General features: G+C 43.1%; 1 protein-coding gene across 2 annotated transcripts in view; it reads right to left on the reverse strand.

Moving 5' to 3' along the window:
• Window positions 1-20959: 20959 nt before the first annotated feature.
• The window catches only part of KDM7A (lysine demethylase 7A), a 69075-nt gene continuing 63824 nt past the window's right edge, over window positions 20960-26210 (reverse strand). For both annotated transcript variants that reach the window (XM_075051955.1, XM_075051954.1), the window contains exon 20: window positions 20960-26025. In XM_075051955.1, coding sequence (XP_074908056.1) covers window positions 25931-26025 — 95 coding nt within the window. In that variant the 3' untranslated portion in view covers window positions 20960-25930. The remainder of the gene's footprint in view (window positions 26026-26210) is intronic.

The following is a 26210-nucleotide window of genomic DNA, read 5'->3' on the forward strand; positions in this document are numbered from 1 at the left end:
ACTGTCCTGAGAGCTTTGTTCTTTTGCGGACGGCTCTCCAAGTAGCAAGCTGTTTTCACTCTCCAGATCAGACCTCCTCCCTGGAACAAGACAATTTGTCCTATTTGAAACTGTTTTCTTAGCTGCGTAAGACAGAACACAAACAAAAATAAATCTAAACATTTCTAGCAGAAGAGACCCAACAGAGAACTCTAATGTTGTAGCAAAGTACAGCCAAAATTTCCCCAAATGAGAATTCTTCTTAACCATTTCAAATAAAAAAAAAAAAAAAAAAAAATCCCATAATAAAGCAACACCCCCCCTCCTCCCAGCGATTTGTCGCGCTGCATCGGTGCTGCGGTCTGAGGGTTAGTCTGCCTTTGACGTGGAGCTGGGCAGTGCCAACGCCTGACAGCCCTCGCTCCTGCAGGACAAATTCCTCCATGAACCAGGTCTTTGTTTTACTTCTTGCCCTGGCTGAGAGCTTATATAAGATACTGCTTCCTAGCCACTGCTTGGTGATTTATCAAAAAAAAAACAAAAAAACAAAAAAACCCAAACGTTTAACAGTTTCAGGCCGCTCCCTGAAACACAAGTCCCCACCATGGTGTAGCGGGTGCTAAACTGCCCCCCAGCCCTGGGGCTGTCGGTCTGCAGAGCTGCTGCACTGGGGGGGGCTTTATCAAGGCCAATATTCCCATCAGGGTTATGCCAATGGCACCATCATCCAGCACCACCCGCTGCTTTTGAGCAGCAGGCGAACCCCAAAGCCCTCCCAGAAACGTTCTGCAAGAACAAGACACATTTCCCGAATGGGGGGAAATGCCGAAATGGCCATACTCATCACCAGATTTCCTCACAGAGAGGAATTTCCCCACTAATGCAAGCTATTTTATCCTGCTATGGAGACAGCTCTCTCCAGGTGAAACTCTTTCTGGATGCGGAGGAAACCCTCCTCTGCTTCTGCTGTTGTCAGATGGTGGGCCCCATCCCTTGGGGTTCCTGATCTACCCCTGCTTTAACCATCTGGAACTGAACCCTTTCAGAGCTCGCTGTAGTAATAAAACTCCTCTTTCCATATTGCCTCATATATTACACTGGCTTCCCCCTTAATCTCACTGCAGTGCTGCTGATTTATCACCCCAGGCTTCCAGCTCCCCTCAGGCTCGACCACAGTGCCTGGGTTTGCTCCTTCTCTTCCCACCTTCAGGGAATCCACAAGAAAATTTAAACATTAAAAAAAAAACCCAACCTTTTACACCTGCATTAGCCACTCATTTTGATTGCTACTCACTGTCTGCATAGTTGTCTAATTCATAGTTAATCCTCAGTGTTTTGTGCTAAATCACCCACTCCAGTACCTGACTCGCACACAGCCCAAACTCTGCCTTGAACATACCTCAGGGTGGGGGGACTCTCTTCTCTTGGCCTCTCTGCTCAGCTGTTACTCATTTATTAAAATACAAGCCAAATATACAATTATGCTGGAGGGAACATGTTTCCTTGTTAACCCTTTCTGGCTCTTACCCAGAATTTCTCAGGCTATGGGGATTTATATTTTACTACGCAGAGTTTCAGATGAATTGCTCACCATTCCCCACGCCTCTGATGGCAGGAAGGGGGACAAGGAGGGTTTTTCTCTCACCAGAGCCACTACCTCATCCCCCGTGAGACAACACAGGAATGCACATCCAGAGTTTCTGGTGGCCCATCCCAGGTAACAGGGAGCAGTGCCTTGCAAAAAAACAGCAAACCCTCCGTCCAGAAGGAAAAACAAGGCTTAGGCTCAGCCCTGCCAGCACATACGAGGCATCTCTAGCCCAGTCATGGGTGAGGGCTGTGCTGGCAGCTGCCAGATGAAGGTCTTGGTGGGGCACGGGAGCGGGAGAAGGTTTGGGTAAGGGTGGCAGTTATCAGAGGGGAGAGAGCGTGCTCCATGCTGGGAGCAGCTTGGGCAGAGCTTTAACCCCTGGTTGAAAAAGAAGAACGTCCAGTTGTGTACACGAACCCCTCAAAGGTCCCGTTTTGTGCCTACAGTGAAGCAGAAACACATTATTATGTCTCGTGGTTTAGAAGAGGTGAGGGAATGAACGCCTAGCAGCAGACTCCCCAAGCCCTCGCTAGCTGCAGCCTGTTTTACCTGCAGCAGAAGCTGAAGTGCAAAGATGTAGCAGAAATATGCACTGAAGGGCCCATTAGTCTCCTGAGCACAAGGAGGAGTCTTATTCCAATAACTGCATCTATAGAGCTTGCTGCGGGGTGGTATTTGGCACCACGTCATCACAGGGATGTGTTTGCAGCCCCCGCCAGCTTTCCCAGAGCTTGAAAGATGGCACCAGAAGCTAAACAAAAACCCAACGCGCATGTTTTTTCAGGTAACATACAGGCCATTTCCCATTTTCATTCGTATTTAGTGAGCATCAGATTCTAGGAACGAGCGTGTCAACAAAACCGGATCAACATGCTCACTGGGAAGGTTAAGTCAACACGAGGGCATGTTTATTCAATTTTAATGTAAGTACAGTCACAGAAGTATCTGCTGGGAAGGACTTCTGGGTGCCTCTGGTCCTGCCTCCCATACGAAGCAGGACTGTCGCCAACACTAGCTCAGATCAGCCATGGCTTTGTTTAGCCAAGTCTTAAAACCCCTCAAGGTCAGAGAGACCCTGACCCCTCGGGGTAACCTGTTCCAGTGCTGCACCACCCTCCTGGGGAGAAGCTTCTCCCAGTGGCCACCCCGAACATCCCAAGCCGCTGCTTATGGCCGTCATCCGCAGCCGTATCACCTTCCACGCCTGAGACCTGGAGCAGCTCAGCCTCACGTCTCCCTGCACAGCTCAGCTCGTACTCGCCTCTGGTGATGGTCCTTCCCGCAGCCAGGGCTCCACCAGCCCCCAGAGACTCACTTCACTTCAGGTTTCCCTGAAGTCAGTGGACCCAACACAGCTGCAGGCTGCCATGGCTTAAGCACAGATAGCTACAGGCAAGAGAAAGGCACCAAGTGGATATTCCCTTCCAACCTGGAGGCTCCAGCATGTCTCTGATGCCCCCTGAGCCCCACACCCAAATGACCTCTAGCCTTAGAAGCTCTATTTTTTTTTTCTTTCTTTCTTTTTTTTTCTTTCTCTCTCTCCTTTTTCCATCCTGGACTTTGAACCTCCCTACGTTCTCTTCTTGTCCGCATGATTGCATCATTCGTGGCAGGTAAGGTTAGCATGAATAGAAGGAAATACAAACAGCACTTCACACAGCATGCCGGCAGCTGGGAGAACCTGCAGCCAGCAGAGGTTACAGACCCCAGTCAGGTCTAATAAAGACCTGCATCACTGGAGGGGCAGGAACTACAATTGCGATTATTCATGTTGAAATAGAGGTCACTGCGTCTCCCGCTTCAGAAGAAAATCTGAGCGCTGCGGGGCGTCTCAGAAGGAGGTTTCCTTTGTGCACAACACTGAGCGCTGGGCCAGGGCAGCCCAGCAAGGCTCTGCTGCCGGCCGCTCAAAGGAAGAAACACCATGTGGTTTTTTTTCCTTGTCATTGTGGCTCAGCACGGACGCAGTATACGCTTGGAGAGAGGAAGCGAGGACCTTCCGTTGCAGGATGGGGCTGTAGCCACGTGAGGAACTGGGATCTGGGATCACTGCGGCCAGCACCAAGGAGCCACCATCCTGAACATGGAAGACCGAAATTCAGCTCCTCTCCCGCGTGCCTTGAAACGATACCAGCCAGAATATCCTTAGCCCCCATCCTCTCCACACAGCTCCATCTTGGGGGTACTTGCTGTGCAGGCATCAGCAACCCAAACTGCTCTTTTCTGTCCCCAGCAGACTTGCCATGTAAGACAAAGAGAAGAGGGGACTGTGCAGGGCGACCACCGCTCACCCGGCAGAGGTAGGATGAGGAGGCTGTTTGCCTGAGGAAGATCATTGCTCTGGCAGGGCCTGAGGCACTATCAGCAACGCTGGCTGGCTTGCAGGATCCTCTCCAAAGAGCGAGTGGTTTGCGAGAGGTGCCCCGTGCGAGGGAGAACATTGCAAAATTCAGGACATCTGTACAAATTCCAAACCGATGCAGCTGCTCAAATATAATTATGAAAAATATTAGCAATTGAATTGGGAAGGCATTGCAAAACAGCTAAGGAGAAAGAAAATAAATTGGCATGCTGTGATTGATGTAAGCATGTAACAGCCTCCACATGTCACTGGGGCCAGCATGATCTGCACCAGCTGAGGCACTGCTTCTAGAGATGGAAAAAACACTTCCAAGGGGAGCGACTGCACAGCTGGGGCCAAGCCCTCGTTCCCTGTCACAGTGCCAGTGAACCCAGTGGGCTTTCCCTGCCACGCAAAGATGGGTTTTCAGGGACACAAGGCCTCTGGCCCCAGTTTGGGCTTCTGTGCTTGTCAGAGCTTGGGATGGAAGCATGATCAGCTGGGATGAGTCAACTGGCCGTCAGGAATGGTCCTTAGCCCTGGTCAGAATTGAACCTCGGGGCCACCAAGAGTACTTGCTTTCAACCAGCGGTGATGCTGAGCATCCCTCGACCTTGCCACAACCAGCATGAGGTACCAGTCCCTCCCAGCCACTTCCCACCCAGGCGCAGCTCCTGCTTACAGCTGACCTGGCCTGTCCGTGCCGAGCCCTGGAGAGACACGGGGACAAACGAAGAGGGAGGTGATGGTCAGTGTTGCTCGCTGGACTCGCCCATCATGGCCAAGGTTGCCAAACAGCCACCCTCTCCTTTCCTGGCGTTGCTTTGGCTGCCACCTGCCAGGAACTCTAAGGCAAATTTGGTGCAAAAAGCTGGGAAAAAGTTTCCATTCCAGATCAAACTGTGTGTGGCATTCAGCCCCAGACCAACGGGCCATACGTCATGCGACCGTGCAAACATACAAAACGTGCCTGGCATCTTGCTGTACTTCCATAAAGCACATCAGAAAGAATGAATGAAACAGCGAGAAGACAGTAGGAGCAGTATTAAGAGATTATCCCAGGTGCATTTAACTGGTTCTACTTAACACGTGGCTACTCAGCAGCAGGTACAGAGGATACCAGGCCACTGCGTTCAGGCAATACCTGTAACAATCTCGTCCCTCTCCAGCCAACTACTGCTGGTTTAGGTGAAGGAAAAGATTTATTGTGTTCTTTTTCCCCCTCCTCCGTGTATTTTTTGTTTTTGTTTTATCCCAGGAAATCTGATTTAAAAAGGCACTAGCAGAACGCTACAGATGTGCGGCTGACGGAGAAGCAAGCAGCAATTTCAGTCCCAAGACACAGGAAAGCCGATGAGAGTCTTTCCCACAGGTTTCAGGGGGCTTCAGGTTAGACCTTCAGGGCAGGGAAGGAGAGAACACCACAGACCCTTGCGTTTCGTTCACGTCTTCAAGCAGCGAGGAGCCCGGGATGCTCGAGGTGAAGCCTTTGGGGGCCGCCCGGTCCCCGGGGAGCCGCACGCTGCGCGGCAGACGGGGCGATCTGGCAGGCGCATCCAGCACTGGATGTTCCCACCCAAGCGGGATGCCTGCAGATGGTTTTTCCAGGAGGGCTTGGAGGCAGCTCGGGGATTTTGCTGCTGAATCAGGCATTCTGCGGCGCAGGCAGAGACCTCGCCGCTGGCGCCGAGCCCTGCAGCTGCACAACGCCTGGCACGCGCCGCCGGGGCCGCCGAGCCAACAGGGACGAGCTTGGGGCGACGCGGGCTCGCCGCCGCCGCTCGCTGGCTTCCAGCTGATGGCATCGCCGGAGGCTCGCGTCCTTCTCGGCAGGAAAAGCTGAAAAATAGGCACCAGAGGACAAACCACAGGAAACGCATCCCTATCTGGGAGAAAAAGGACTTGTTGTACAGCACATGCCGAAGGCATCGGAGCACGGAGGAGGGGAGTAGATTTGGCATTCGAGCGCAAACAGTATGTCCCTGCCGTACCACGTCACTGGCCGCCTTAGGCAAAAATATTTAGGTTATTGGTATAAGGGAACGTGTCCCGACATACGTAATTGTCAGGCTTTTCTGGGAGCAAGTCAAATGCAGCGTGTCTCAGTCCTTTCTCCCAGACTGCTTCTACCTGCAGGGAAAGATGGCCTTGTCACTAAAGGCTTCGTTTCCAGCTGCCACCAACCATTTATCTCTGCAAAGCAAGCAGCCAGCACCATTTTTCTTCCTGCTTTGCTGTAGCTTCTTCAGAGCAAGAATTTATTGAGCTTGAAGATAGCACGAACCTTAGCCAAGCTCCGTGCGTGCAACAGCAATGCAAATACGTACATTCTCCTTCGGTGTTTTGCTTTGATGCGACTTGCCTTACACAGTTCTTAGGGCAAGCACAGCTACAACAGCCCCCCCAGGTTTTGATGTCTCCTGAAGGCCCCAGAGCCTGTGCCTGCCAGCTTGTGTTTCCAATGCCTACCTACAGGAGCGCTTTGGAAAGGGCAGGACCCGTGCAGCCTTGCGGCAGTGCTTTCATTTGCTGCATTTACGGGGCATCTCCTCTCTTTCGGCAGCTAGCGGTGGCGGGCAGTTAAAGGCACTTCTGAGCACAACACCGTGTGAGCGTCTCACTCCAGCTGGCAGCGGCAGGAGAGACAAAAGTAAGAGCAGCAGCTCTGGAAAGGGAAACAAGAGGGGCAAAGATGGGGGAACGGGAGATTGAAACATCAGATTGAAAAGGAACGATAAATCCCTGGTGAGGAATATGACTGGGGGGGGGAGAGAAGGAACAGATTGCAGCTCAGTAATGAGGCAGACGGCATTTTCTTTGTGATCTGCAAATTCATCTGGGCTTTCTGACAGCAAAAGACCCCATGCTATCCAGAAATCTGCTTGATACATGACCTGCCTCCCTCTGCCTTCAGCGGCCATAGGCAGGTCTGGCAGAGCCCAGCGGTGCCAGCTGAGGTCAGCTCATCTGGGGGGCCAAGCCCTTGCAGCACCCTAAAAAGAAGGCAGGCAGGACATCAGCAGGGCCGTACCTTCCCGGTGCCTGCTGAAGTGCAACGCTCCGAGTTGCACAGGCCTGGCAAAATGGGCAGGATGCTCCGCTTGGGCCACAAAGCCGGGGTGACAGCCAGGCTCGGCGTCACAGGCAGCGCCCCAGACACGGGGGGCTGCCTAGGACCATTAAAGGGCGGCTGGGGGCATCTGGCAAAACACCGTCTTGCTGCAAGGGTCCTTGGAGTATTAAGACCGTAGCTCCTCTGTCAGGAAGGAAGGCTCCAGCTGCCCGGTTTCGGTCTGTAAGGGCTGCAGACAACGGCGCAGAGCATTTCAGGATATGACACCCTTGGAGCGGGGACGGAGCTACCAGCTGTCAGGACTAGTGTTCTGGCAGTGCCGAGGCATTCTTGCAAAACTCTTCCAGGGAAGGAGAGGGAGGAAAGGCAGCAAGCCGCAGATCCTCACATCTAGCTCCCACCCCTCAGTTCCCTGTATTTCATTAGGCAAATAATAGCTCAGGGTCAATAGCATCAGCCTCTTTCCTAGAAATGAAATAACCACAGCCAACTATCAGGTTGCCAAGCCGGGGACCCGGGGATGCAGGCAGAGGTCCCTGCTCTGCAGACAGCTGCTTTTGGTGTCTTTAGGACAGAATCACTTTTATGACAGTAGGCAACATGTCATAGCATGTCTCTCCTTTGCTGTGGTCTGGGGAACATAAGCGTATGGAAGATGGGGCAAGAGCTCCCACCCACATTCTTGCCTTCCTCATTGAAGCCTTGGCAGAAGCACACAGGAATAAATGGGCAGAGGGAGCCCATTTGTTTTCTTTCCTATGGCATAAAGAGATTACAGTTCTCGGAGTTATCAGGCTGATACTTGCCTTTAGTATTAAAGTCTCCAAAACAAAAGAACAAAGAGAAATTCAGGATAATCAATAGCTCTGTGGGCACAGCGCGCCTGGCGGCACACACAGAGCTCAGCTCTATGAAGATACAAATCATCGCTAACGGTCACTGGGACGTGTCCTCTCCCCTACCATTTGCGGGGAGGAAGAGCACAGACATCCAACGTGCCCTTTGCAATACTTGGTTACAACAAAATGCAAAGGCTTGGTTTGCTTGGACCAAGCCACATACACACTTGCACCCCAGAAGCTGGGGACTGCCTGGCCCCTGAGCCACCTCTCTGCTTCATGATAACATGCGTACTGCTACCCCTCATGCAGTTGGCAGCAATCCCACACCCAGGACATCCATGAAGAAGGCAAGTCGACAAGAGGAGCCTGGCTAAGGACGAATTCGTCGAGTGATGGGTCAACCCTGTGAGACCCACCCTTCCCTTCAGGTGACCTGGGCTCTCCTCTACCCGTCCACAAACTTAGCTCTCTGCCAGAAACATCACCAGAGTTTACTTTTACTCTGGAAACACAACAAACAGCACCGCACCAGCACATGGACCAGATCACCTCCAGCAGCACAGCAGCCGCCTGCAGGCAGAAGTCTAAAGACAAGGTACTCCAGCTCCTGTTTTATATAATACATATTCTCTGACATGGCACTACAATACACTGCTTTTTTTATGCACATCCATCCTCAAAATGTTCTCCCTGCTACTAGAGAGACAAAGTTTCTGTAAAGCAGTTAACTAACAAATATCCCTATTTTTGTCTCTCTTACAGTCTAATTACCCAAACTTGCCAAAATTATCAGCTTGACTTTTCCTACTTTACATAGGAAATCTCTGTAACCAGCTCCAGTCACCTTTCCCTGTCTTAATTATTTGCACCAGTAAGCACCTATGCTCACCTACAGCTACACAGACCCAGGCCTGTAGATGAAAATCCAACACTTCACACCAGTGTCAAATCAGTTAGAGTGGTTAGCTGTCAGAAAGATGACCAATTGATACGGGACATCCTCAGCAGTAAACGACTTCAGATGAAGATGCTTCCTTACGAGATACGCTGTAGGCTCACATGATAGGGAGGGGGACAGCTACAGGGCTTACCTCGTGGTATTTTACAGCGTGCTACTCGAAACACCAGGCTAGGCAGTCTTCCTTCTGACACCAAAAAAGTCAAGCCCTTGCCACATGGAACCATTGTAGACGGAGTTTGTGTTACCACTGTGCTCGCAAAAGGCATGAATATACTTACATCCTTGGTTGCATATCCATTTAGGTGTTATCACCAGTTTTTCAGGGACCAATCATATTTGGTTCTTGAATTTTCCTCTCCTATGAAAGTTTTCATCATGCTTTGGACTCAAGCTCACTGACTCTTTACAAGCCACCTCTGGCCTTTTATTTCAGGATGTTTGCTTACAGAGGGTGATATGTTTCTGGCTGGTGCTGACATTGCACATATTGTTAAGAAAAGTCTGTCTGTAAATCTGCAAGGTCAGGACATTTCTGAAGAGTAACAACACAGAGGTAGACACCATTTAAAATGGATCGCCGATCATCAGTCCTAAGTTACTCTGCTTTATCAGTCTTGCATACAAAGGACTGAGTATCAGCCCTTGTACTTTGTCGAAGCAATGCTCCTGCCTTGTACAAAAAGGCACTTCAAAGGGCAACTCTGTCCCAAATAACTTAAAAAAACCCAACAACCCTAAAATTGTGCTCCAGCCATAGAATTGCCATGCAAATCCCCACGAGCTGATTTTTCCAGGGAGGCTCCTTTCCTCTAACACTGCTGAAAGAAAGTCAATATTTAACAGAACAGATGCCACAGAGATACACTTCTGTTTCTGGAAATAAACATGAAGGCCATATTGAACATGCCCACACATCCCCGACATGACACAAACTTACTGCATGGCCCTGAGGGTAGCCGTGAGCTGGATCTCAGAAAGCTGGCTGGATTTAGCTGCAGACTGGTGAGGAGACATGGGGGAGAATAACCTCATTAGTTGCAGTCCTGAAAAGCACTATTCATTTCAGGTTCTACATAAACGTCCTTCCAAACTCCAAGAGACAAGTGCAACATCAACTTTCTCAAATTGCTTTCTGTTAGGAAAATAAGTTGCAGAGCAGAGGTTTCTTCCTGATTAAAGTAGCAATAAAGTACCTTCAATGGTAACAATTCCTCAGCCCAACTGAACAACATGTGGCTTTCTGGAGCAGTTGAGGCATGAACTGTGTGGATTTCATTGGGATCCATCTTTTTTTTTTTCCCCTCTTCTTTTCACTTTCCTCCAATCTCTTTATTTTAGTGGCAGACAGATTGCAAGATGGATCCCAATAAAGAGACATTTGAAGTTTTTCTTTGCTGTGACACTGAAATAAAGCCTTTAACCAATAAGCACAGACTCACACAAGAGATAACATTGGATTCTCACCCTTAATGAGTGCCTAAAAATTGATGAACTGGCTGAAACCCTTCTGAATATTTTACTGCATGCACAAATACTTATGGAGACAAGTGCACTCTTAGGCTATGGGAACTCTGGCAGTGAGGCAACTTACATCAAAGCAAGGAAGCTGCAGGCAAGATCTAAGCAACAAGAAAAAGGAAAAAAGGTTACAAGACTTTATACAGGGAAACCCAGCAGCAAGGTGCACTTGCTATTCTTCATCCCTGTGATTCCTCATGGGTATCTTCAACCACTTACAGTAACAGCCAGAACTACAATGTTGTTTTTCTGAAATACAGGACTACTAAAAATTTCCCAAGCCTACCGAAGTAGCACAAAACCCCCACAAATCCAAGCCACAAAACCTGTCACGAGTTTGTATTTCCACTTCCCTCCTCTCTTCTCCAGCCTTCTGCCCAAAAAGTTACCGAGTCAGACAAAAAACATTTTGTTTTTGTTTTAAGGCATTGGTTGGTTTGCTTTTTAAGTCCAACTTACTTTGAAATAAACCCAGAATTGTTTGCATTTTTTTCTCCTGAAGAAGAGCAGTATCAAAACCTAATCTACTTTCACACACAACATAGGTGCAAGGAACGTGCCGTTTCCCCACAGAAGAACGCTGTGGGAAAGACATCCCATACACATCTCCTGGGTTCATGGGAACTGGAGGTAAACTCAAGAACCAGCTGAGAGATGCGATAAAAAGATTGGCTTTATTCTATTGTAGGAATATCCCTTTGACTGTGACCCTACCATTTTAGTCATGGTTTCTCTGGGGTGCATCATCACTAACATCTCCTACTGTACATCCCTGACAGCAAAGGAAGTGCTGGCCTCCAAAGTGGTAACCGTGGTGAGTGCAGCCCTTTGTTTTTACCGGATATTTTCAGGGTAGCACAGAAAAAGCAATCACATCTGGGACCATCTCAAGGGGCCCTTGGCAAAAATCCAGAGGCTCCATAGAAGAAGCAGCAGATTGTGGATTTTGATGCCTTGGGCAGGATGTCTGTTTCCACAATGGCTGGGGAAGGAAGGAATATAAAGGGAGATGGTCTGATAAGAACATGGCCGTGATAAAAAGACTCTGTTCAGTATTAATTTATTTTAGCAAGAAGAAAGGTGCCCACAGTCACTGAGTTACAGATGTTAGTCTCTTGCCTGAGTGAAATGGGAACTGGTTAGTCTTGAGGCAATGTCAAACACTGGATTTTAAAACCAGTACAAAAATAGACGGTGAACAGAGTAGATGTGACAGACAGTGGGTTCTTCTCATTCATCCTGGAGTTTTGCAGGAAATTGTTAAAATAATTTCCTCAGCAATTTCAGTGCTGCTGGCGCTGTCCTGCTTTGTCCTGGACAGAGGAAACCTAGCAGCTGCAAGGTGAAAATCTGCGCTTTCTGCAATCAAGCATCTCTTCCACAATAAAAACTACCAGCCTTTTACTTACAAATTTGTTCTGCCACCCTTGGATAGCTAGGAACATTCACATCGGCGAGTGGAGTTACCAACCCGCCTATAAAGATCTTTACTAAAACTTTAAAAAGCATTGTACCATGTGAACACTCCCCCCTTCTGGTTGCCAGCTGGTCTTTATGCCACCTCGGCTTTTTTACCAATGGAATAACAGAGATTTCAGAAGTAAAGTTTGAGGCCGGGATTCCCTGTATAGGAGAGGCCATTCGCGCAGCACGGTGGATCATCACGTTGTTCTCTAACCTCCCGACATCTGCCCGTGGCAAGTCGTCCCACCTGCCCTCTGTTTTGGGTTGCTTTGCTTTTTCCAGATGTAGCTTTATTTTGTGCGTTCCTATGTCAAATGCCAGCACTGTCACCTTTAATGGGATGGCTGCCCGCACTGTGCTTTGACTTGAAGTTCCTATTTGGTGAAATTCCGACAAGCTCAGAGGCAGGAAGCTAAGGCTGCAGGCTGTATCGTGAGCTCCTCCTGGTGGTCATTAATATTGTATTAACTTCCCCTGTGTGTGAGCTCAAAAATAAAAACACAGCTTTGGGGCATTTTTCTTTTCTTCTATAGCCAAGAAACACATTTTACAATGGAAACAGAAAATAAACCGTATATTCTGAGAGTGATGTAAAGGTGTTCGTTCCGCACTGCTTGCAGATGTGGATAAAGGGAATGAACACATCCTTACCCCTTGCCTTGATTTTTTTCAATAAAAATCAAGAGCTTAGCATTTTCTTCCTAGCAGAAGAAATAATTTTGTTTGCTGCAGATTCCACTCTTTTGTATGACCAACAGCCAAATAAATACATCCTTCCTAACTATTTATGTCTGCTGAAGACAGCCTTCTCCATGCTGAGTCTGCAGGGCAGGGAGAGGGAAAGAGGAAGGAGAGTTATCTGTATCATTTTCTGAGACTGGGATGGAATAGATAGAATGGGAAATTCTATTCTACTCAAATAGCATGGGTAAAAATATTACAGAAAGCTATATCATAAATAATCCTGGCTCAAGGCATTAACCAAACCAGTTTGTTAGGCACTGCACAAGCATCTAGCATCCAACAGCTGCTGTCCCAAAAAAGGTTACATTACAAAGAACAAGCATTAACACCTAAGTGGAACAAAAGGTGGGAAAGAAAACAATACAAGAGTTTTTGCAAAGACTGTCACTAGCAATGTTCTCCACTCCCCTTCTGGCTGGCTGTTAGTATATGGTATTATGGCATTGCAGGGTATCGTCTGATCTCTTTACAATATGAAGTTATATAAATATATGAATATGTAAATAAACAAATAATTTATATGAGTTCTTTATCCACGCTCTGCTAGCCAGGTAGCAGAAACAAAATCTTGGTGTCAGATCTGCCTCTGCTCAGAGCCCTGCTGTCAAAAACTGATTTGACATACTTTGAAATTTTCAGAACAGATCAGACGCTTTCTTCAGGGTGGGCTAGTAGAAGCCTTTGTTAATGCTGCCCATTTTCAGTATGTAGCCAAAATGCCTCCTGTCAGAACTATTAAACCCAACATCTTGCATTAGAAAGGCTCGTTTTAGAAACATTTTAGTCCAGGATATCCTTCTGATGACTTGGCATGGAATTGTACAATAGCTGATCTACGTAACGTCAGAAGATCCACTTTTCCCCACTATCTTCACCATCCCTTCCTTCTTTCCTTTGCTGTTTCTACATAATCACCATCTCTTATTCAGCTTAAGAGGTGCAGACCATGAGCTTCCAAAACCTACTTTTCCCAGGTACCATCACACAGAGGTAGAAGTGGATTACACCAGAGATCAGAGGCACAGCCTGGCTCTGTAACAGGCTGCATTCTTGGGTAGACTATTTGCCTCAGCAGCCAATCCCCACTTCTGGGAAAAGCATGGATTAAATGAGCTGCATACACATACACACAAATACATGTATTTTCTTCTGCATATCCCCAAGATACATTATGAACTAATAGTGATGCAGGTCCTATGTTTGAAAGTGATCTGTAAGCCCCTTGCCATAATGTTTCCAAGCAAGAAGAGCTTCTTTTTCTAAATTTTACTGTCACACTTTTTTAATTTCCCAGCTATTGAGGTTATTGATGATGATCTTGATGGTGTTGATTTGAAAGCCTTTTGTCTGGGCTGTTGAATTTTATTGGCTATTCACAGGTATGGCAACCTTTGAGCTTGCTCTGCATCATTAATTAGAACCTTAAGATATCAATAGCATTTGAGGAGACAGGAAAATCAGCTAGCAACAGTTGCACCCAGAAATGCCCTCAAAGATTTGGAGAATCTCAAAAATGTAGAAATGGAAGGCCAGAGATGCCTTAGCTTACCTATGAGAATTACATCAGTGAAAAGGACTAAGTACTTCATAGCAGAAACATTGTAAAGCATAGCCAAAAAATTAAGTGGAGAAAAAAAAGAAAATCAATAGAGCTCCCTAAAATGCCCAGTATTTTGTAGCCTTCAGCTACAAAAAAAACCCCTAGAAATCTATACAAATAATCCATTTAAGACTTTTCAGACCTGTGATTTTTAACTTGCATCAAACTTGGTTGCAACAGAATACAAGCCTAAACATATGAGAGAAGTGGACTAAAAAAAAAAAAGAATTTTTTAAAATTAAAAAGTCACTAAATATCCTCCAGTTCAGTTCCTTTGCAAAACCAGGGAGAATCTGGATCAATTATAGTCCAATCTTCCTGGCAGCTGATAAATTCAAGCAGAGAGATCTAGAGATCTTAAATAATTTTCTAAGAGGTCACATGGTTTAGATGTTTTTATAGAAAAGGAAATGTGTCTGTTCAGCCTCCTTCCGCCCTGTTACTACAGTGACTGAAACACTGATGATAAAGTGCTGCAGTGGTAACACAGCTTTCCAGGCTAAGCTACTACATTATTAGGTGACTGAAACATCAGACAAAGCTACGTTCCACTCAATTTCACTCGAAGCAACAACTGAGGAAGGAAACATAGCAAAATAACATGGTTTAGAAAAAGCTCTTCCAAAATTACAAACTGGAGAGGTTCACTTCATATTATGCCAGTAGTGTAAGTGAAAGACTGATTCAGAAAAGTAAGATTTAAACACTACTTCAAAAAACTCAAGCTGACCCCAGGGGTTGCATTCATAAGTTCACACCATTCCAGGTATCAGCTTGGATACCTCCGTATTATTTTCTGTCCTGTTTATCGCAGAAACGTGCTTAACCTCTCCAAACCTGACATCTGTGCAAAGGACACGGAGGTCTCCGATCCAGGGAAGCAGAGAAGAACCCTTCCCTGTCTGGAAGCAGTCCCCAGTGAGCGGTGGCTGGGAGCCTTCCTCTAAGACGACCCTGGTGAGACCGGTCAGATCTTAGTCTGGCTACTGCTTCTCTCCCCGCACAGGGGAAAGCAGTGATGTCCATCTTTTGGGGTCCCACCACCTCTATGCTCTTCACCACACAGGCTGGTAGGGTTTGAATACATGAGGAAAGAGGTGGAAAAAAACCAGCCCCACGGGAGATGGCATGTCAACCAGTCGAAATGGGAGAAATGCCTTCTGCCTTTTGCAGGTGCCTCGGTGATGCCTGCAGACTGCTGCTTCAGTCTCCTAAAGGGCACACGTTCCTCTCCTGACTGGCCCTTGCTACTCCCTTCCCTCACCAGCACATCCCAGAGGCCCTCATCACATTAGCAAAACAAAAGTTAAGATATAGCAGCACAATCCAAAGCCTTCGCATTAAATGAATTCCTGCATAGGAGAAAGCAGCTCCCAGGCAGCAGAGAGGATCACCCTGCCTCCTTCCCACAGTAGGCTGGACTGGGAAGCACCAAGACAACTTTTTTCCAGGAGAGCACTGGGAGTTCTGAATCATCAGAAGTCTTGATCAAGGGTCCCAAAAGAGCAAACTGCAACATCACCTTAGAAGCACAGCTACATATTTAAAGGTATGTCACTACATCAGCGAAGGCATCAATTTAGACCTCATTAAAACCAGCGTATGCACATTCCAACCAGTGTATGCACGTTCAGCAGCTGAACTGGTTAGAAATTGAGGGTAGGAATGTAGCCAAGGTGTGCAAATTTAAGCAGATTCTTCCCTAGAAAAAGAAAAGCCTTGTGCTTCTAGCCAGAAATCAACCCTATTTTGGCGCTATTACTTGTAGCCATTTCTATCACCTGACAGCCTAAGTACTTCAGGTACTAAGCCCATTCAGTGTAAATCCTCCATGCAGGTGAAACAGTAAAAAATCTAGCATTCCTGCAGCTAATTAAGAAAAAATTACCTCATTTCATCCAGACGGTTTTCCTTCTATTCTCTACCACTATGTACCTTTTGATCTGATTAGTCAACATAGCATCTTCAAGATCTCAAGCTACACTAACCCGTGCTTTAGTGCTTCAGCTAATGACTGGAGGTACAGATTCCACAGAACATGTACCAGATCAGAGATTTCTTTTTGTGTTGTTCCCAGGCTTTTAGAGTCCTTCTCAGTGAACCACAACAGTCTGGCACAGAATGATACTCAGTTTATTCTTCAAGCCATGAACTGTAAAATATAGTGAGAGTTAGCATCAGTGCAGAAAAAAATTTAGAAATCTCTGAATGTCCCAACCAAGTGGAAAAGAATTTAAATACAGTATTTTAGAGTACTGACAGCACCATTTTGTTGTTAATTAAAATGTGTAATAAAAGGATTAGTGAAGAAATTCTTTTAATTATAGTTATGGTAAAAATACTAAAATTACTGGAGTTTGGTAGCTGACATTCTATAATGTTTAAAATTCTTTTAAATTAGAGGCAACAGAAAACATGGGACAGAATAAATAAATACATGTATGTGTGTGTGTGTGTATACATACACATGCACTTGATATTGTACCTGCCGTGGTTGAAGACAGTTTTGACTATAGTAAAAAAATACATATATAGATCCTGTGGCCTGCTAAAGCATTTCTGACCTCCTCAGTTTGGTTATCTTGTGAATGGTCCTCTTTTTGAAGCTGTTGTGGTTTTTTAATGCACTGAACACATTAACCTCAGGGAATTCTGCCTTATTCCTACATCTCCTCCTAGACACTACATGTATTATGCATTCAATCCATCCAAACATCATCATTTTTCTCCTCAATTACTATAGTAAGTGGTATTTAAAATGTACTTTAAAATAAGAAAGCTACTAAAGGCAACATTACTGAAAACAGTCTATAAGCTACCAGTTCACAGCAGTGGCCCTGTATTGCGAGTACAATGTATGTGTGGAGAGGAAATGTCTTACATCTGAACCATGAGCGCTAAACATTACATTTCCCACTCTCCAAATATGTCAGTTGGTCTAATACATATCACTTCCTCTTACACACCTCGCTCACAGGGTAACAGTGGGATGTACACAGGAAATCTCTTTCTGCTTCCTGTACAAACTGAACTCCTCCTTTAAGTGAAATTCTCTCAGTATTGAAGAAAACAGATTAAGAGAACCAGTGCCTAAAATAATTTCATGTAGCCGCAGAAGAGGTATGCTATACAGTGTTTTTGCGTTTTCCCAAAGCCTCTCACTAATACCTCTTCACTGAGCTGCTGCAAAAGCCAGGAGAGAGAGATCATTCAGATGCCATGTCCCATTTAATGCTTGGTCTCCCTCCTAAGACTACGACAATTCAGCATCACTTGTGGTGCTTAGTTTTATGACAGCGACAGCTGCCCAGCAGTCTTTGGAACATGATCAACTCATTTTGCAGTAGCACACTGCACAGCTCACAGATTTTTCTTCTCCCCTCCTCCCAGTGGACCTTGGCTGAATATGAATTGCAAAAGGGTTCCTCTCAATGCTAACCTCATCTGAGCCACCCAGTTCTGACATTTTTAGGACTGTTGGCACGGTAAATAGACTCTTTGAATGCTCTCCTTCTTCAATAGGTATAACTCTGTTAGAACACAGAGGTTAGCTGCCTCTCGAGGATAAGCACTTTAACCACGTGGGAAGAGCTCTGTTCAGTAATCATTACACGATGGAATTCAAAACAATTTCTACGAGTGCAGGTTGAGCACCTTACTGGAAAATCCTTACTGGGGCAGACCTGTAATGGAACTATTCAAAGATCTGTTGTAAAAAACCAAAACTTCTGTAACTAGAAATCAACAGCTTAAGAATTAAGCATATGATTTAGTATCTTTTTCAAATTAATACTAGCTTGAGAAAGCTGCCTAGTTAAACCACATTTCCACAGCCCAGATCCTATTTTAGGAGATGAGAACAGCAGTTTCTAGAGCTTTGTTGGCTTTTAGTTTTACCAAACAAAAAGCCGACTTGCATCCTTATGACTTACCACCAAGGTGTATGATTCAAGGGCAAATGTTTCTTCCAGATAAATATCACATTTTCCAAGTATGGGTGGAAACTTTACTCACACTCATGGCAGCAAATAAAACATTTCTTATGAGAAATAAACTTTGGGGCAAAGCATCACAAACAAGCAGACTCTTTGTATACTGTTCTTTTAGTTGACTTATATGTTCCAAAGTAGAGTATTTTTTCCAAGACCAAAGCAAATACAGCAGGAGCAATACAGATAAACAGATCTATTAAGCCAAACACAATTCTTCAAAAATTTGCAGTACTTATTCTAAAGACTGAATATAATTGGCTTCAGAGAAATCAGACCTTAGTCTAGACAAAGCAAACTGTCTTATTAGCTGGCTGTTATGTGGAATACTATGAGCTCTAGCAATGACAGACTTTATTCACTGTCTTGATCACCAGGTATTTCTTCTGCAGGTAAAGACTTTAGTCATTGACAGCTGTAGAAACAAAGGCATTTAAAATTCCTGGTTATATCAGAATAACTAACAGTAACATTCTGGTTTTAGTTTCAGTCCTCATTAACTTTTGGCTTGAGATAGTTGACATTACTTACCAGCAGTAAAAGCATAATTTCAAGGGCTTCCAGGAGAAATACTTCTATACAAAGAAAAAAAAGTTTCTACAGAAACCAACACTCAGCATGATTGACTTCACCATAATTGTTCTACTACTCAGGTTTCCATCATCTATCCAAAGTTATATCTAAATAAAACAAACAAGAGAAGGTTTGGTTGAATGTGTTAAGTGATGAGCCACCACCACAACAGCTTCACAACTTAAGCAGGTCATGAGAAACCCTCTAGCGAAAGAGTTGAACTTCACTAAATGTACACAAAACCAAGTTTGTAGGCACTTTACAAGGAGGTACTCTACTGGAAACACAGTAGAATACTGTTGATTAAAAAAACAAACAAACAAACAAAAAAACCCAACAAAACCACAACAACAAACCCAACAACTTTAGTCTTCAGATACCAAGAGGGGTATCTTGCCCATTCCCTGACTTTAGAAATTCAATTCTTTTGCCATATTTGGTAGCCTTGAAATCTTTAAAATCCATCTGTCCATTAGGAAAGAACAATCCAGGTAAGTATTTTCCCATCCTCCCCAAATAGAAAAGCAGAAAAACAGAAACTCTGAGTTTTAATGGAAATATGGCTCCAGGTGCTGAAGGCTATCCAGTAGCATTTAAAACAGCACTTTGAGATATTTCACATATTTTCCAGTGTATTATCCTACCTATTATCCACCAAACAGCAGTCACAGAGAAAAGCTCTGGTGCGTAGCTGGCAAAAACAAAAGGACAAATAGTAAAGGTGCTTATACAGGTTTTTATATGGGTATGAAACTTGTATTTGTGGCCCACTAAGGCGCTCTCTTAAGTCTGTTGCTTTAAGACCAAAACATTAGTATAAGCAGCGAGTTCAGTGTGACAAATCCAGATGAGTCTGTCTGATGGAAATGCGTAGGTTGTAGCGTTGTTCCTCAATCACAGTGATCAAGACTTTTTCAAAATATGTGGTTGGTCTGATAGACAAACAGCTCTTTCAGATCTTTGGCAAATCTTTGGCTAACCAAATTTAAAATCAGTTTTAACACATTAATTGAAAAGATGTAAAGGCATGTCAAAATACAGCAGGAACTGATTTCTGGACAGATAAATATTTAATCTTCATCCCTTGTACTTAAATAATGAGTTTTCCTCATGATTTCTTACTCCACTCAAATGAAATTTGTTTTTGAAACAGCACAGAAGCTTACGCCCCCAAAATCTACAACACTACCATGTAGGCCACAGAACCTTCTAGTTTGTTGGGATTTTTTTAAAACTATTTCAATCTTATACTTAAGCAGTACATGGTTTGATGAGGTCAGCATTCTTGTTCTTTGTCTGTAAAGCACCTGGCACGATGAAGTCCTGGTCCATGAACAGATCTCCTAGTCATTATAGTCAACCACAAATTCACTGCAAAGTAAAAGCCAGGCTAAGAAGTAAACTTGAGCAGCTACAGAGGACACTCAAACCAAACACCTTTTGCCACCCGGTTCTTTCAATGCCATTGCTGCATCATTTATCTAAGGTTCTCATAAAATGACCATCACTGGAATCTAAGCATCTGCCCATTACAGCACTGAAGCAGTTCAGTAGCATGGAGCACTATTTGCAGAAAAAAATGCATCACACGAAGTTGGAGTGCAACACAGAAATGCTTCTGTTACCACCAAGTAGTGTACCCACATGCAAACACTGTACTGCCGCCATACGGAGTCAAAATAGGGAGCAGTGACAACTGTAAACCAGAAGACGACATGTGGTGGGAGAAATCAGCAGAGAAGTGACCTGGGATAAAAGCAAGTATGACAAAGTACATGGAAGTGTGAAAGAGAAATCTCTTCTTCCAGAAACTGCACATACTTAAAGGAAGAAGAAGAAGAAGAAGGGGGGGGGGCGGGGAGAAATCAAGAGATGAGTCAGTCATCAGTACCATGAGACAAACCTGAACAGAAACCAAGAGCAAGAACATGAAAATACCATTTGACACCCTTTTTACAGTTATAGATCTGCTAATATGATGGATCACAAACACTTCCACCTCCTTTTTACATTAGGATTCAAAAAGAATATACACATCTTCACAAAATGCATTTAGTTGCCATATAATACACATGGATTGAAATGAGATTTGCACTTTGAAAAGATTTTTAAAAAATATGAGAATATTCCCTCTCACATTTCTCCAGAAAACTTCTTCTTTAAAGTGTGACAAGTAAAGGGCGCAGAGATTGGACCTAGAAAAGCATTTTTCTCCTCATGATATTCTGTAGTTTTCTGTATTTACACTGAAGCAAATAAGCAGAAGTCTGAAGAAATTAAACACTTTAGAGTGCTAAAATCAAAACATAAGCAATACAATTTTTTAATTTCAGTATTTTAAAGTACAGAAAGTGGAAACTATGAATATCAAATACAAATTTAAACAAAGCCACTTGTCCTCCTCTAGAATAATCAATGTGAACTACTTATAGAAACTTACAAATTTAAAGTAAAATTGAAACAAAATAAATACTGTACATACACTTTCCCTGCCTGCAGGCAAAAGAGGATGGGAAATACTGTTATGAATTGAAAAAAATGCTCTTAAAGCTGCAGCATCCCATTTCCCAGCCAAATACTTAACACAGTAGTGCGTTTCTGTAAAAAGGAAGACACACATACACCGACCTCTACTGAGCAGACAAGCTAATATTTTCAGAGACGTTAGAAGGAAAGATAGAAATTAGACTATGAGAGTAGAAAAAGGAGAGGAAGAGACAAACGGGCCAGCAAAACGTTACTACAAAACTAGTAAATATAGCCAAGAACTAGCCCCCTTTTTTTTTTTTTTCAAATTCATTGTTTTTTTTTTAAAAAAAGATTCACCAAAGCATTGGCAGCAATAGACATTTCCCAGCAGAAGTGACAATACATATCAATATAATCTCTTAAAGTGATCCCTTTCATTCCCTTCCCACAGCATGAAACTCTTATGGCTTAATTTATATTAAAAGTAGAAAAAGTCTTTTTTTCCAAACAGAAATGCAGCCTATGAAGAACATGCATTTCCTTATCAGTGCTACTTAAACTTCCCATCCACTGCATGATTTATCATTCATACGCTCCCACAAAGAGGGTTACTAGGGTGTTTTTTGTTGTTTGTTTGTTTGGGGTTTTTTTTTTTGGAAAAATGGATGTTGCAGCTTTTAATCTTGTTTAACCACAAACAGTAAGGCCCTTGGTTCCATTTATGTTTTTTCTGTGAAACAGTAGCTCTGGGCTCACTCAACCCCAGAGCTACAAACAGCTTTTAATGGTCTGGAAGTATTATGTGAAAAGTATTATGTGGAAAGACACTAGATTTGGGGGACATGGTGGGGGTGTGAAGGGATAGGTGAGCATGTGGAGCTTAAAGCGGACACTAGTTTTAAGCTTGTAGTACCAGGTCATTCTAGCTTCGGTTCTGCTTAGTCTCCACAATTACCAAAAAGGGGGTAGGCAAGATTCACATCAGCTCTGATTCCAAAACCCTGCAAAAATTTTCAACATTTACAAGTTCACTGCCTTGTGAATGAAGGTAGCTTATGCCATATAGCAAAGCCTAGGGAAAGCTGAAGCTTCTCAAATGTGATCATGACACTGTGCTCTCTTCTATCTCTACTAAAGGTAACACAACCACTTCAACTACCAAAAAAACCAAAACCCCCCAAATCCCCCACGTGATCAGAAAGCAATAATTTTAACTCTCAACATCTAACCCTTTCAAAATTGTCTTTAAGAATGGATTCATGTAGAGTATTATAGGTTGCATAGGTAATCTACCTCAGAGGTCAACAAAGGCTACCTTGTAGCCAGGGTTTATTAGCAAGTATAGTAGGAGAAGAAAAGGGAAAGTTGCTGGAAGAGTCTTTGATATAGTTTCTAGGTGGTCTTTCCATTTTCATGTTTGTTTCTTTTTTTCAATTGCAGGAACGTGAGAACGTAGAGAATGGGAAAACCCCTACAATATTTCATTTCCTATTGTTCTGTCTAAAAAAAAAAAGTTTTATGCCAAATCCAAGTTCTCTGACTTTTCAAAAAAGATTATCCTTGAAAATGAGTTACTATAGCAGGCTTAATTCTCTTTGTTGTCCTGTCAGCGTTCCCTACTCCCTCCATCTTCCACCCCAAGTGAGACAGCAAGGAAAAAAATAGGGCTTTTTCTCTCCACTACAACAACACAAGGTTCAGTCCATCTACAGAAAGATTGGTGCAGTAGTGTTTTCATCTAGAACACAATAAAAAATACCCTACATACAAGTACACAAAACAAGTGAGGTCACCACATCCTCTTCATGAGCTACCAGGAGACTTCCCCCCACCCCCTTTTTTTTTTTCTTTTTTTTTTTCCTTTCTTTCTGGTTTTTTTGTTTTTGTTTCTGTTTTTTTTTAAATACTGCTCATCACGGCAATTTCTTTTAAATTATTTGTTCTGAGGTGAAACATCAGAATTAACTTCTGCTGGAAGCATGGGTATTTGAAGAAAATGGAATGAACCTCTGCCTGTTGACAGCCTGTGAAGAGACTATTACATAAATTCATGACAGTGGAGAGCCACTTTGAAAAAAAAGGTAGAAAGAAGAGTAATGAAAGAATAAAACCAAGAAGAAATAATATATATGGGTCCAGCCACATCTGTGTTCCAATAGTAAAATACAGATAAATAATGCGGATGGTCAGAAAAGACACTTTGTATAAGCCAGTCCACATGTACAAGAAAGCATACTCCATATTTTAAAATTCCTTACTCCAGATTCTATTCCGGCATACTTCTATTTTAGATAAGCGTTCTCAAAAATCTGCCTTTAAAGAGAGCGAGCTCGTTCTTCATTTTGCTCTGAATCTGATTGCTGCCCTAAACTGCAATTTTCTATTCTTAAAAATTATACAGCCAGCAAGAAGGAAACAGTTTGGTTCAATATGCTAAAGCTAAAACAGTTTTCAAAGCCTGGCAGACATTAATCCATTTGCTCAAGCTTAACCACAGAGAGTATTTATACGGGTATATAGTTTTAACTAATATTGACAACAGTTTATTTCTTTGACTTACTTTGGTGAGAACATATTAGAAGATAGTTAAAATATTCTAACTATTTCCATCTGGAAAACATAGCACCTGAGAACAGCAAGTACTTATAGTCACTTTCAGCACCTGTAGAGTACCTCTTAGCTTATCTTCTGCTTTTTAGAAATCCTTTCTTACCTCCATTCCCAATAGTCTAAACAAGGTTGATAGCTTGCATTAAATTAAATTTTAAAAAAAAAAAGACTGAAAACATGCTTTTGTGAAACCTTATTTAGCAAACAAAAAAGGTTAAAAAAATTCACCCATACGCACACACAATACACAAAAAACTATAAAGTCAAGTCAATATAATGTAAATGCAGGGCTGCAAAAAACACTCTTAAATTATAATTTTCAAGCTCTGGAGGAAGTAAAGCCATGAAAGCTACCTGACTTATTTGCAGTTGCATTATGTTTTGATGTTTCTCAATTCAGAAACAGGATAACATACTGGTAAATAGTTTTGACCCTGCAACAATCAAAAACACCTGACATCAGAACTCTTTCCATAAATTTGTAAAAGCATTCATCATCTAGACTAGACAAAAATAACTGCAAAAATATTCTGGAAAGTCCAACTGAATTTGTTTTTAAACAACAAGAGAAAATGATTCCAGTATAGAATATGGAGGAAGGAAAAACTGGTATGGAAAGTTAAATCAATTCAATGACTTGTATAGCTATGCCTGAGTATTTTTACTCTCAGCAACCAAAAAAACCCCCAACCAACCAACAATATTGTTGTCACTAGCATATTAATGTTTACATTTTGGCTGGACCCTGCAAAATGCCCTTTTTCCAGAATCAAGTAAAAGTATTCTCCTTCCCGCCTTCATCCCCATCCCCCAGAAGTTAAATATTTAATTTTATATTACAGAAAAATACAAATTTTAAATCAAAATTATTTACAAAAATTCAGAATTGGCATTTGCTATCAGGTCTGTATGAAGCCTGACACAAATGACCATTCTGATACCAGTAAGCTACTTAATGCTTGTATATGCACCAGTTAAGACTTTTAATTGGCTGTCTCGACCAGCTTTGAAAGCAACACACATTCTCCTGCCTTCCTTACTCTTCAGTAAAATGTGTTTAAAGTACAATAATAATATTTTAATGCTTCTTCCATGCTACATTAAGTAATATGCCAAATCTTGAGACTGCAATGTATATCTTACGAGTTATTTCAAAGTAATTATTCTGAAGAAACATTTATCTTAACTGATGTCCCTATTCCTCCAAAAAGATATATTAGGTTTCCCTCCTTTGTACCACCTCTTAAATAACCTGTACAAACACAATTTCAGGGAGCCTTTTTACAGAAGAAAATCATGACAGAAGATCATCAGGAGGAAAAGCATGCATTCCAATTTGGAGGAAAGGGGTGCAGTTTAAAACTAGTTAGCTACTGGACTGATGTAAGAAGATTCTTCTGTCTTTAGGAGTCTCTTCTATTCCATCAAATAAATAAATCTGTATTAAAGAGGACAGGTCAAAAAATAATCAAGCTGGCAGAGAATATGCAACTTGCAAGTCAACAGAAGCCCAGCCAATAGCTTACAAAAAGCAGGAAAAAAAATAAGATTCCATATGCCTTAATTTAAAAAATAATTAATAATGCATCTCACCCCTATTTAAGACTATAACCTGAATATCAAATTTAGGAGTCCAGACTAATCACAATTAACGTGGCTCTCCACTGCACCAAACATACATTATCAAAACAATTAAAAACTTTCACATTCTTAAATCTAAATTAATAACCCCCACAAAAAAAGTCTTCCAAATAAATAGGTTTTTTAAACGAATTTAAAAGTTGTCAAAATCTATCAGAAATAAATTATTCATATACCACCTTCATCATCTCCCCTCATTAATTAGGTCAGAAACTACCAGCAACAAATGATATTCAAGCCCTGATGAGAGACTATTTCTCACAGTCCATGTCTCTCTGAAGATTTCCCCATTCCCGTATGGTTATTGCTGAGCAGGTGTGGCACAGTGAAAATGCAGCATTGGGTTGGTTTTTTTTTTGTTTGTTTTTTTTTGTTTTGTATTTTTTTTTTCTTTCTTGTTTTTGTTCATCAGGCAGTGTTTTATATGGTACATGCAAGTCTGCTTCAAGCAGAGGAATAACAGCAGCTCCAGGCTCTGTTGACCTCAATACTGGTCTGTGTAGGAAAGACAGCAGTAGTAGAAGTAGCAGCTACATTAAACAAAGAAGCGTGCATGGCCATTCCGGTTCAGCTTCAAGATCTTCCCAAGACGCTGTTTAGCAGTTGCCATTCCTTTCTTTGGACGTTTGCCTGAAAAATGAAATCAAGTACTTCAATCAGGAATTTCAGAACAAATTTTTATCATTGTAGAACAAAGATGAAACCCAGCTTTCAAGCTGAAGCAGGCAAAATTTTCACCTGAATTTTCAGCAGCCTCCAAAAAAAAAAAAAAAAAAAAAAAAATCAAACCAAAAAAATACCCCAAACAAAAAAAA

Source organism: Buteo buteo, chromosome 19 (assembly GCF_964188355.1).
Source record: "Buteo buteo chromosome 19, bButBut1.hap1.1, whole genome shotgun sequence".
Taxonomy (NCBI): Eukaryota; Metazoa; Chordata; class Aves; order Accipitriformes; family Accipitridae; genus Buteo; species Buteo buteo.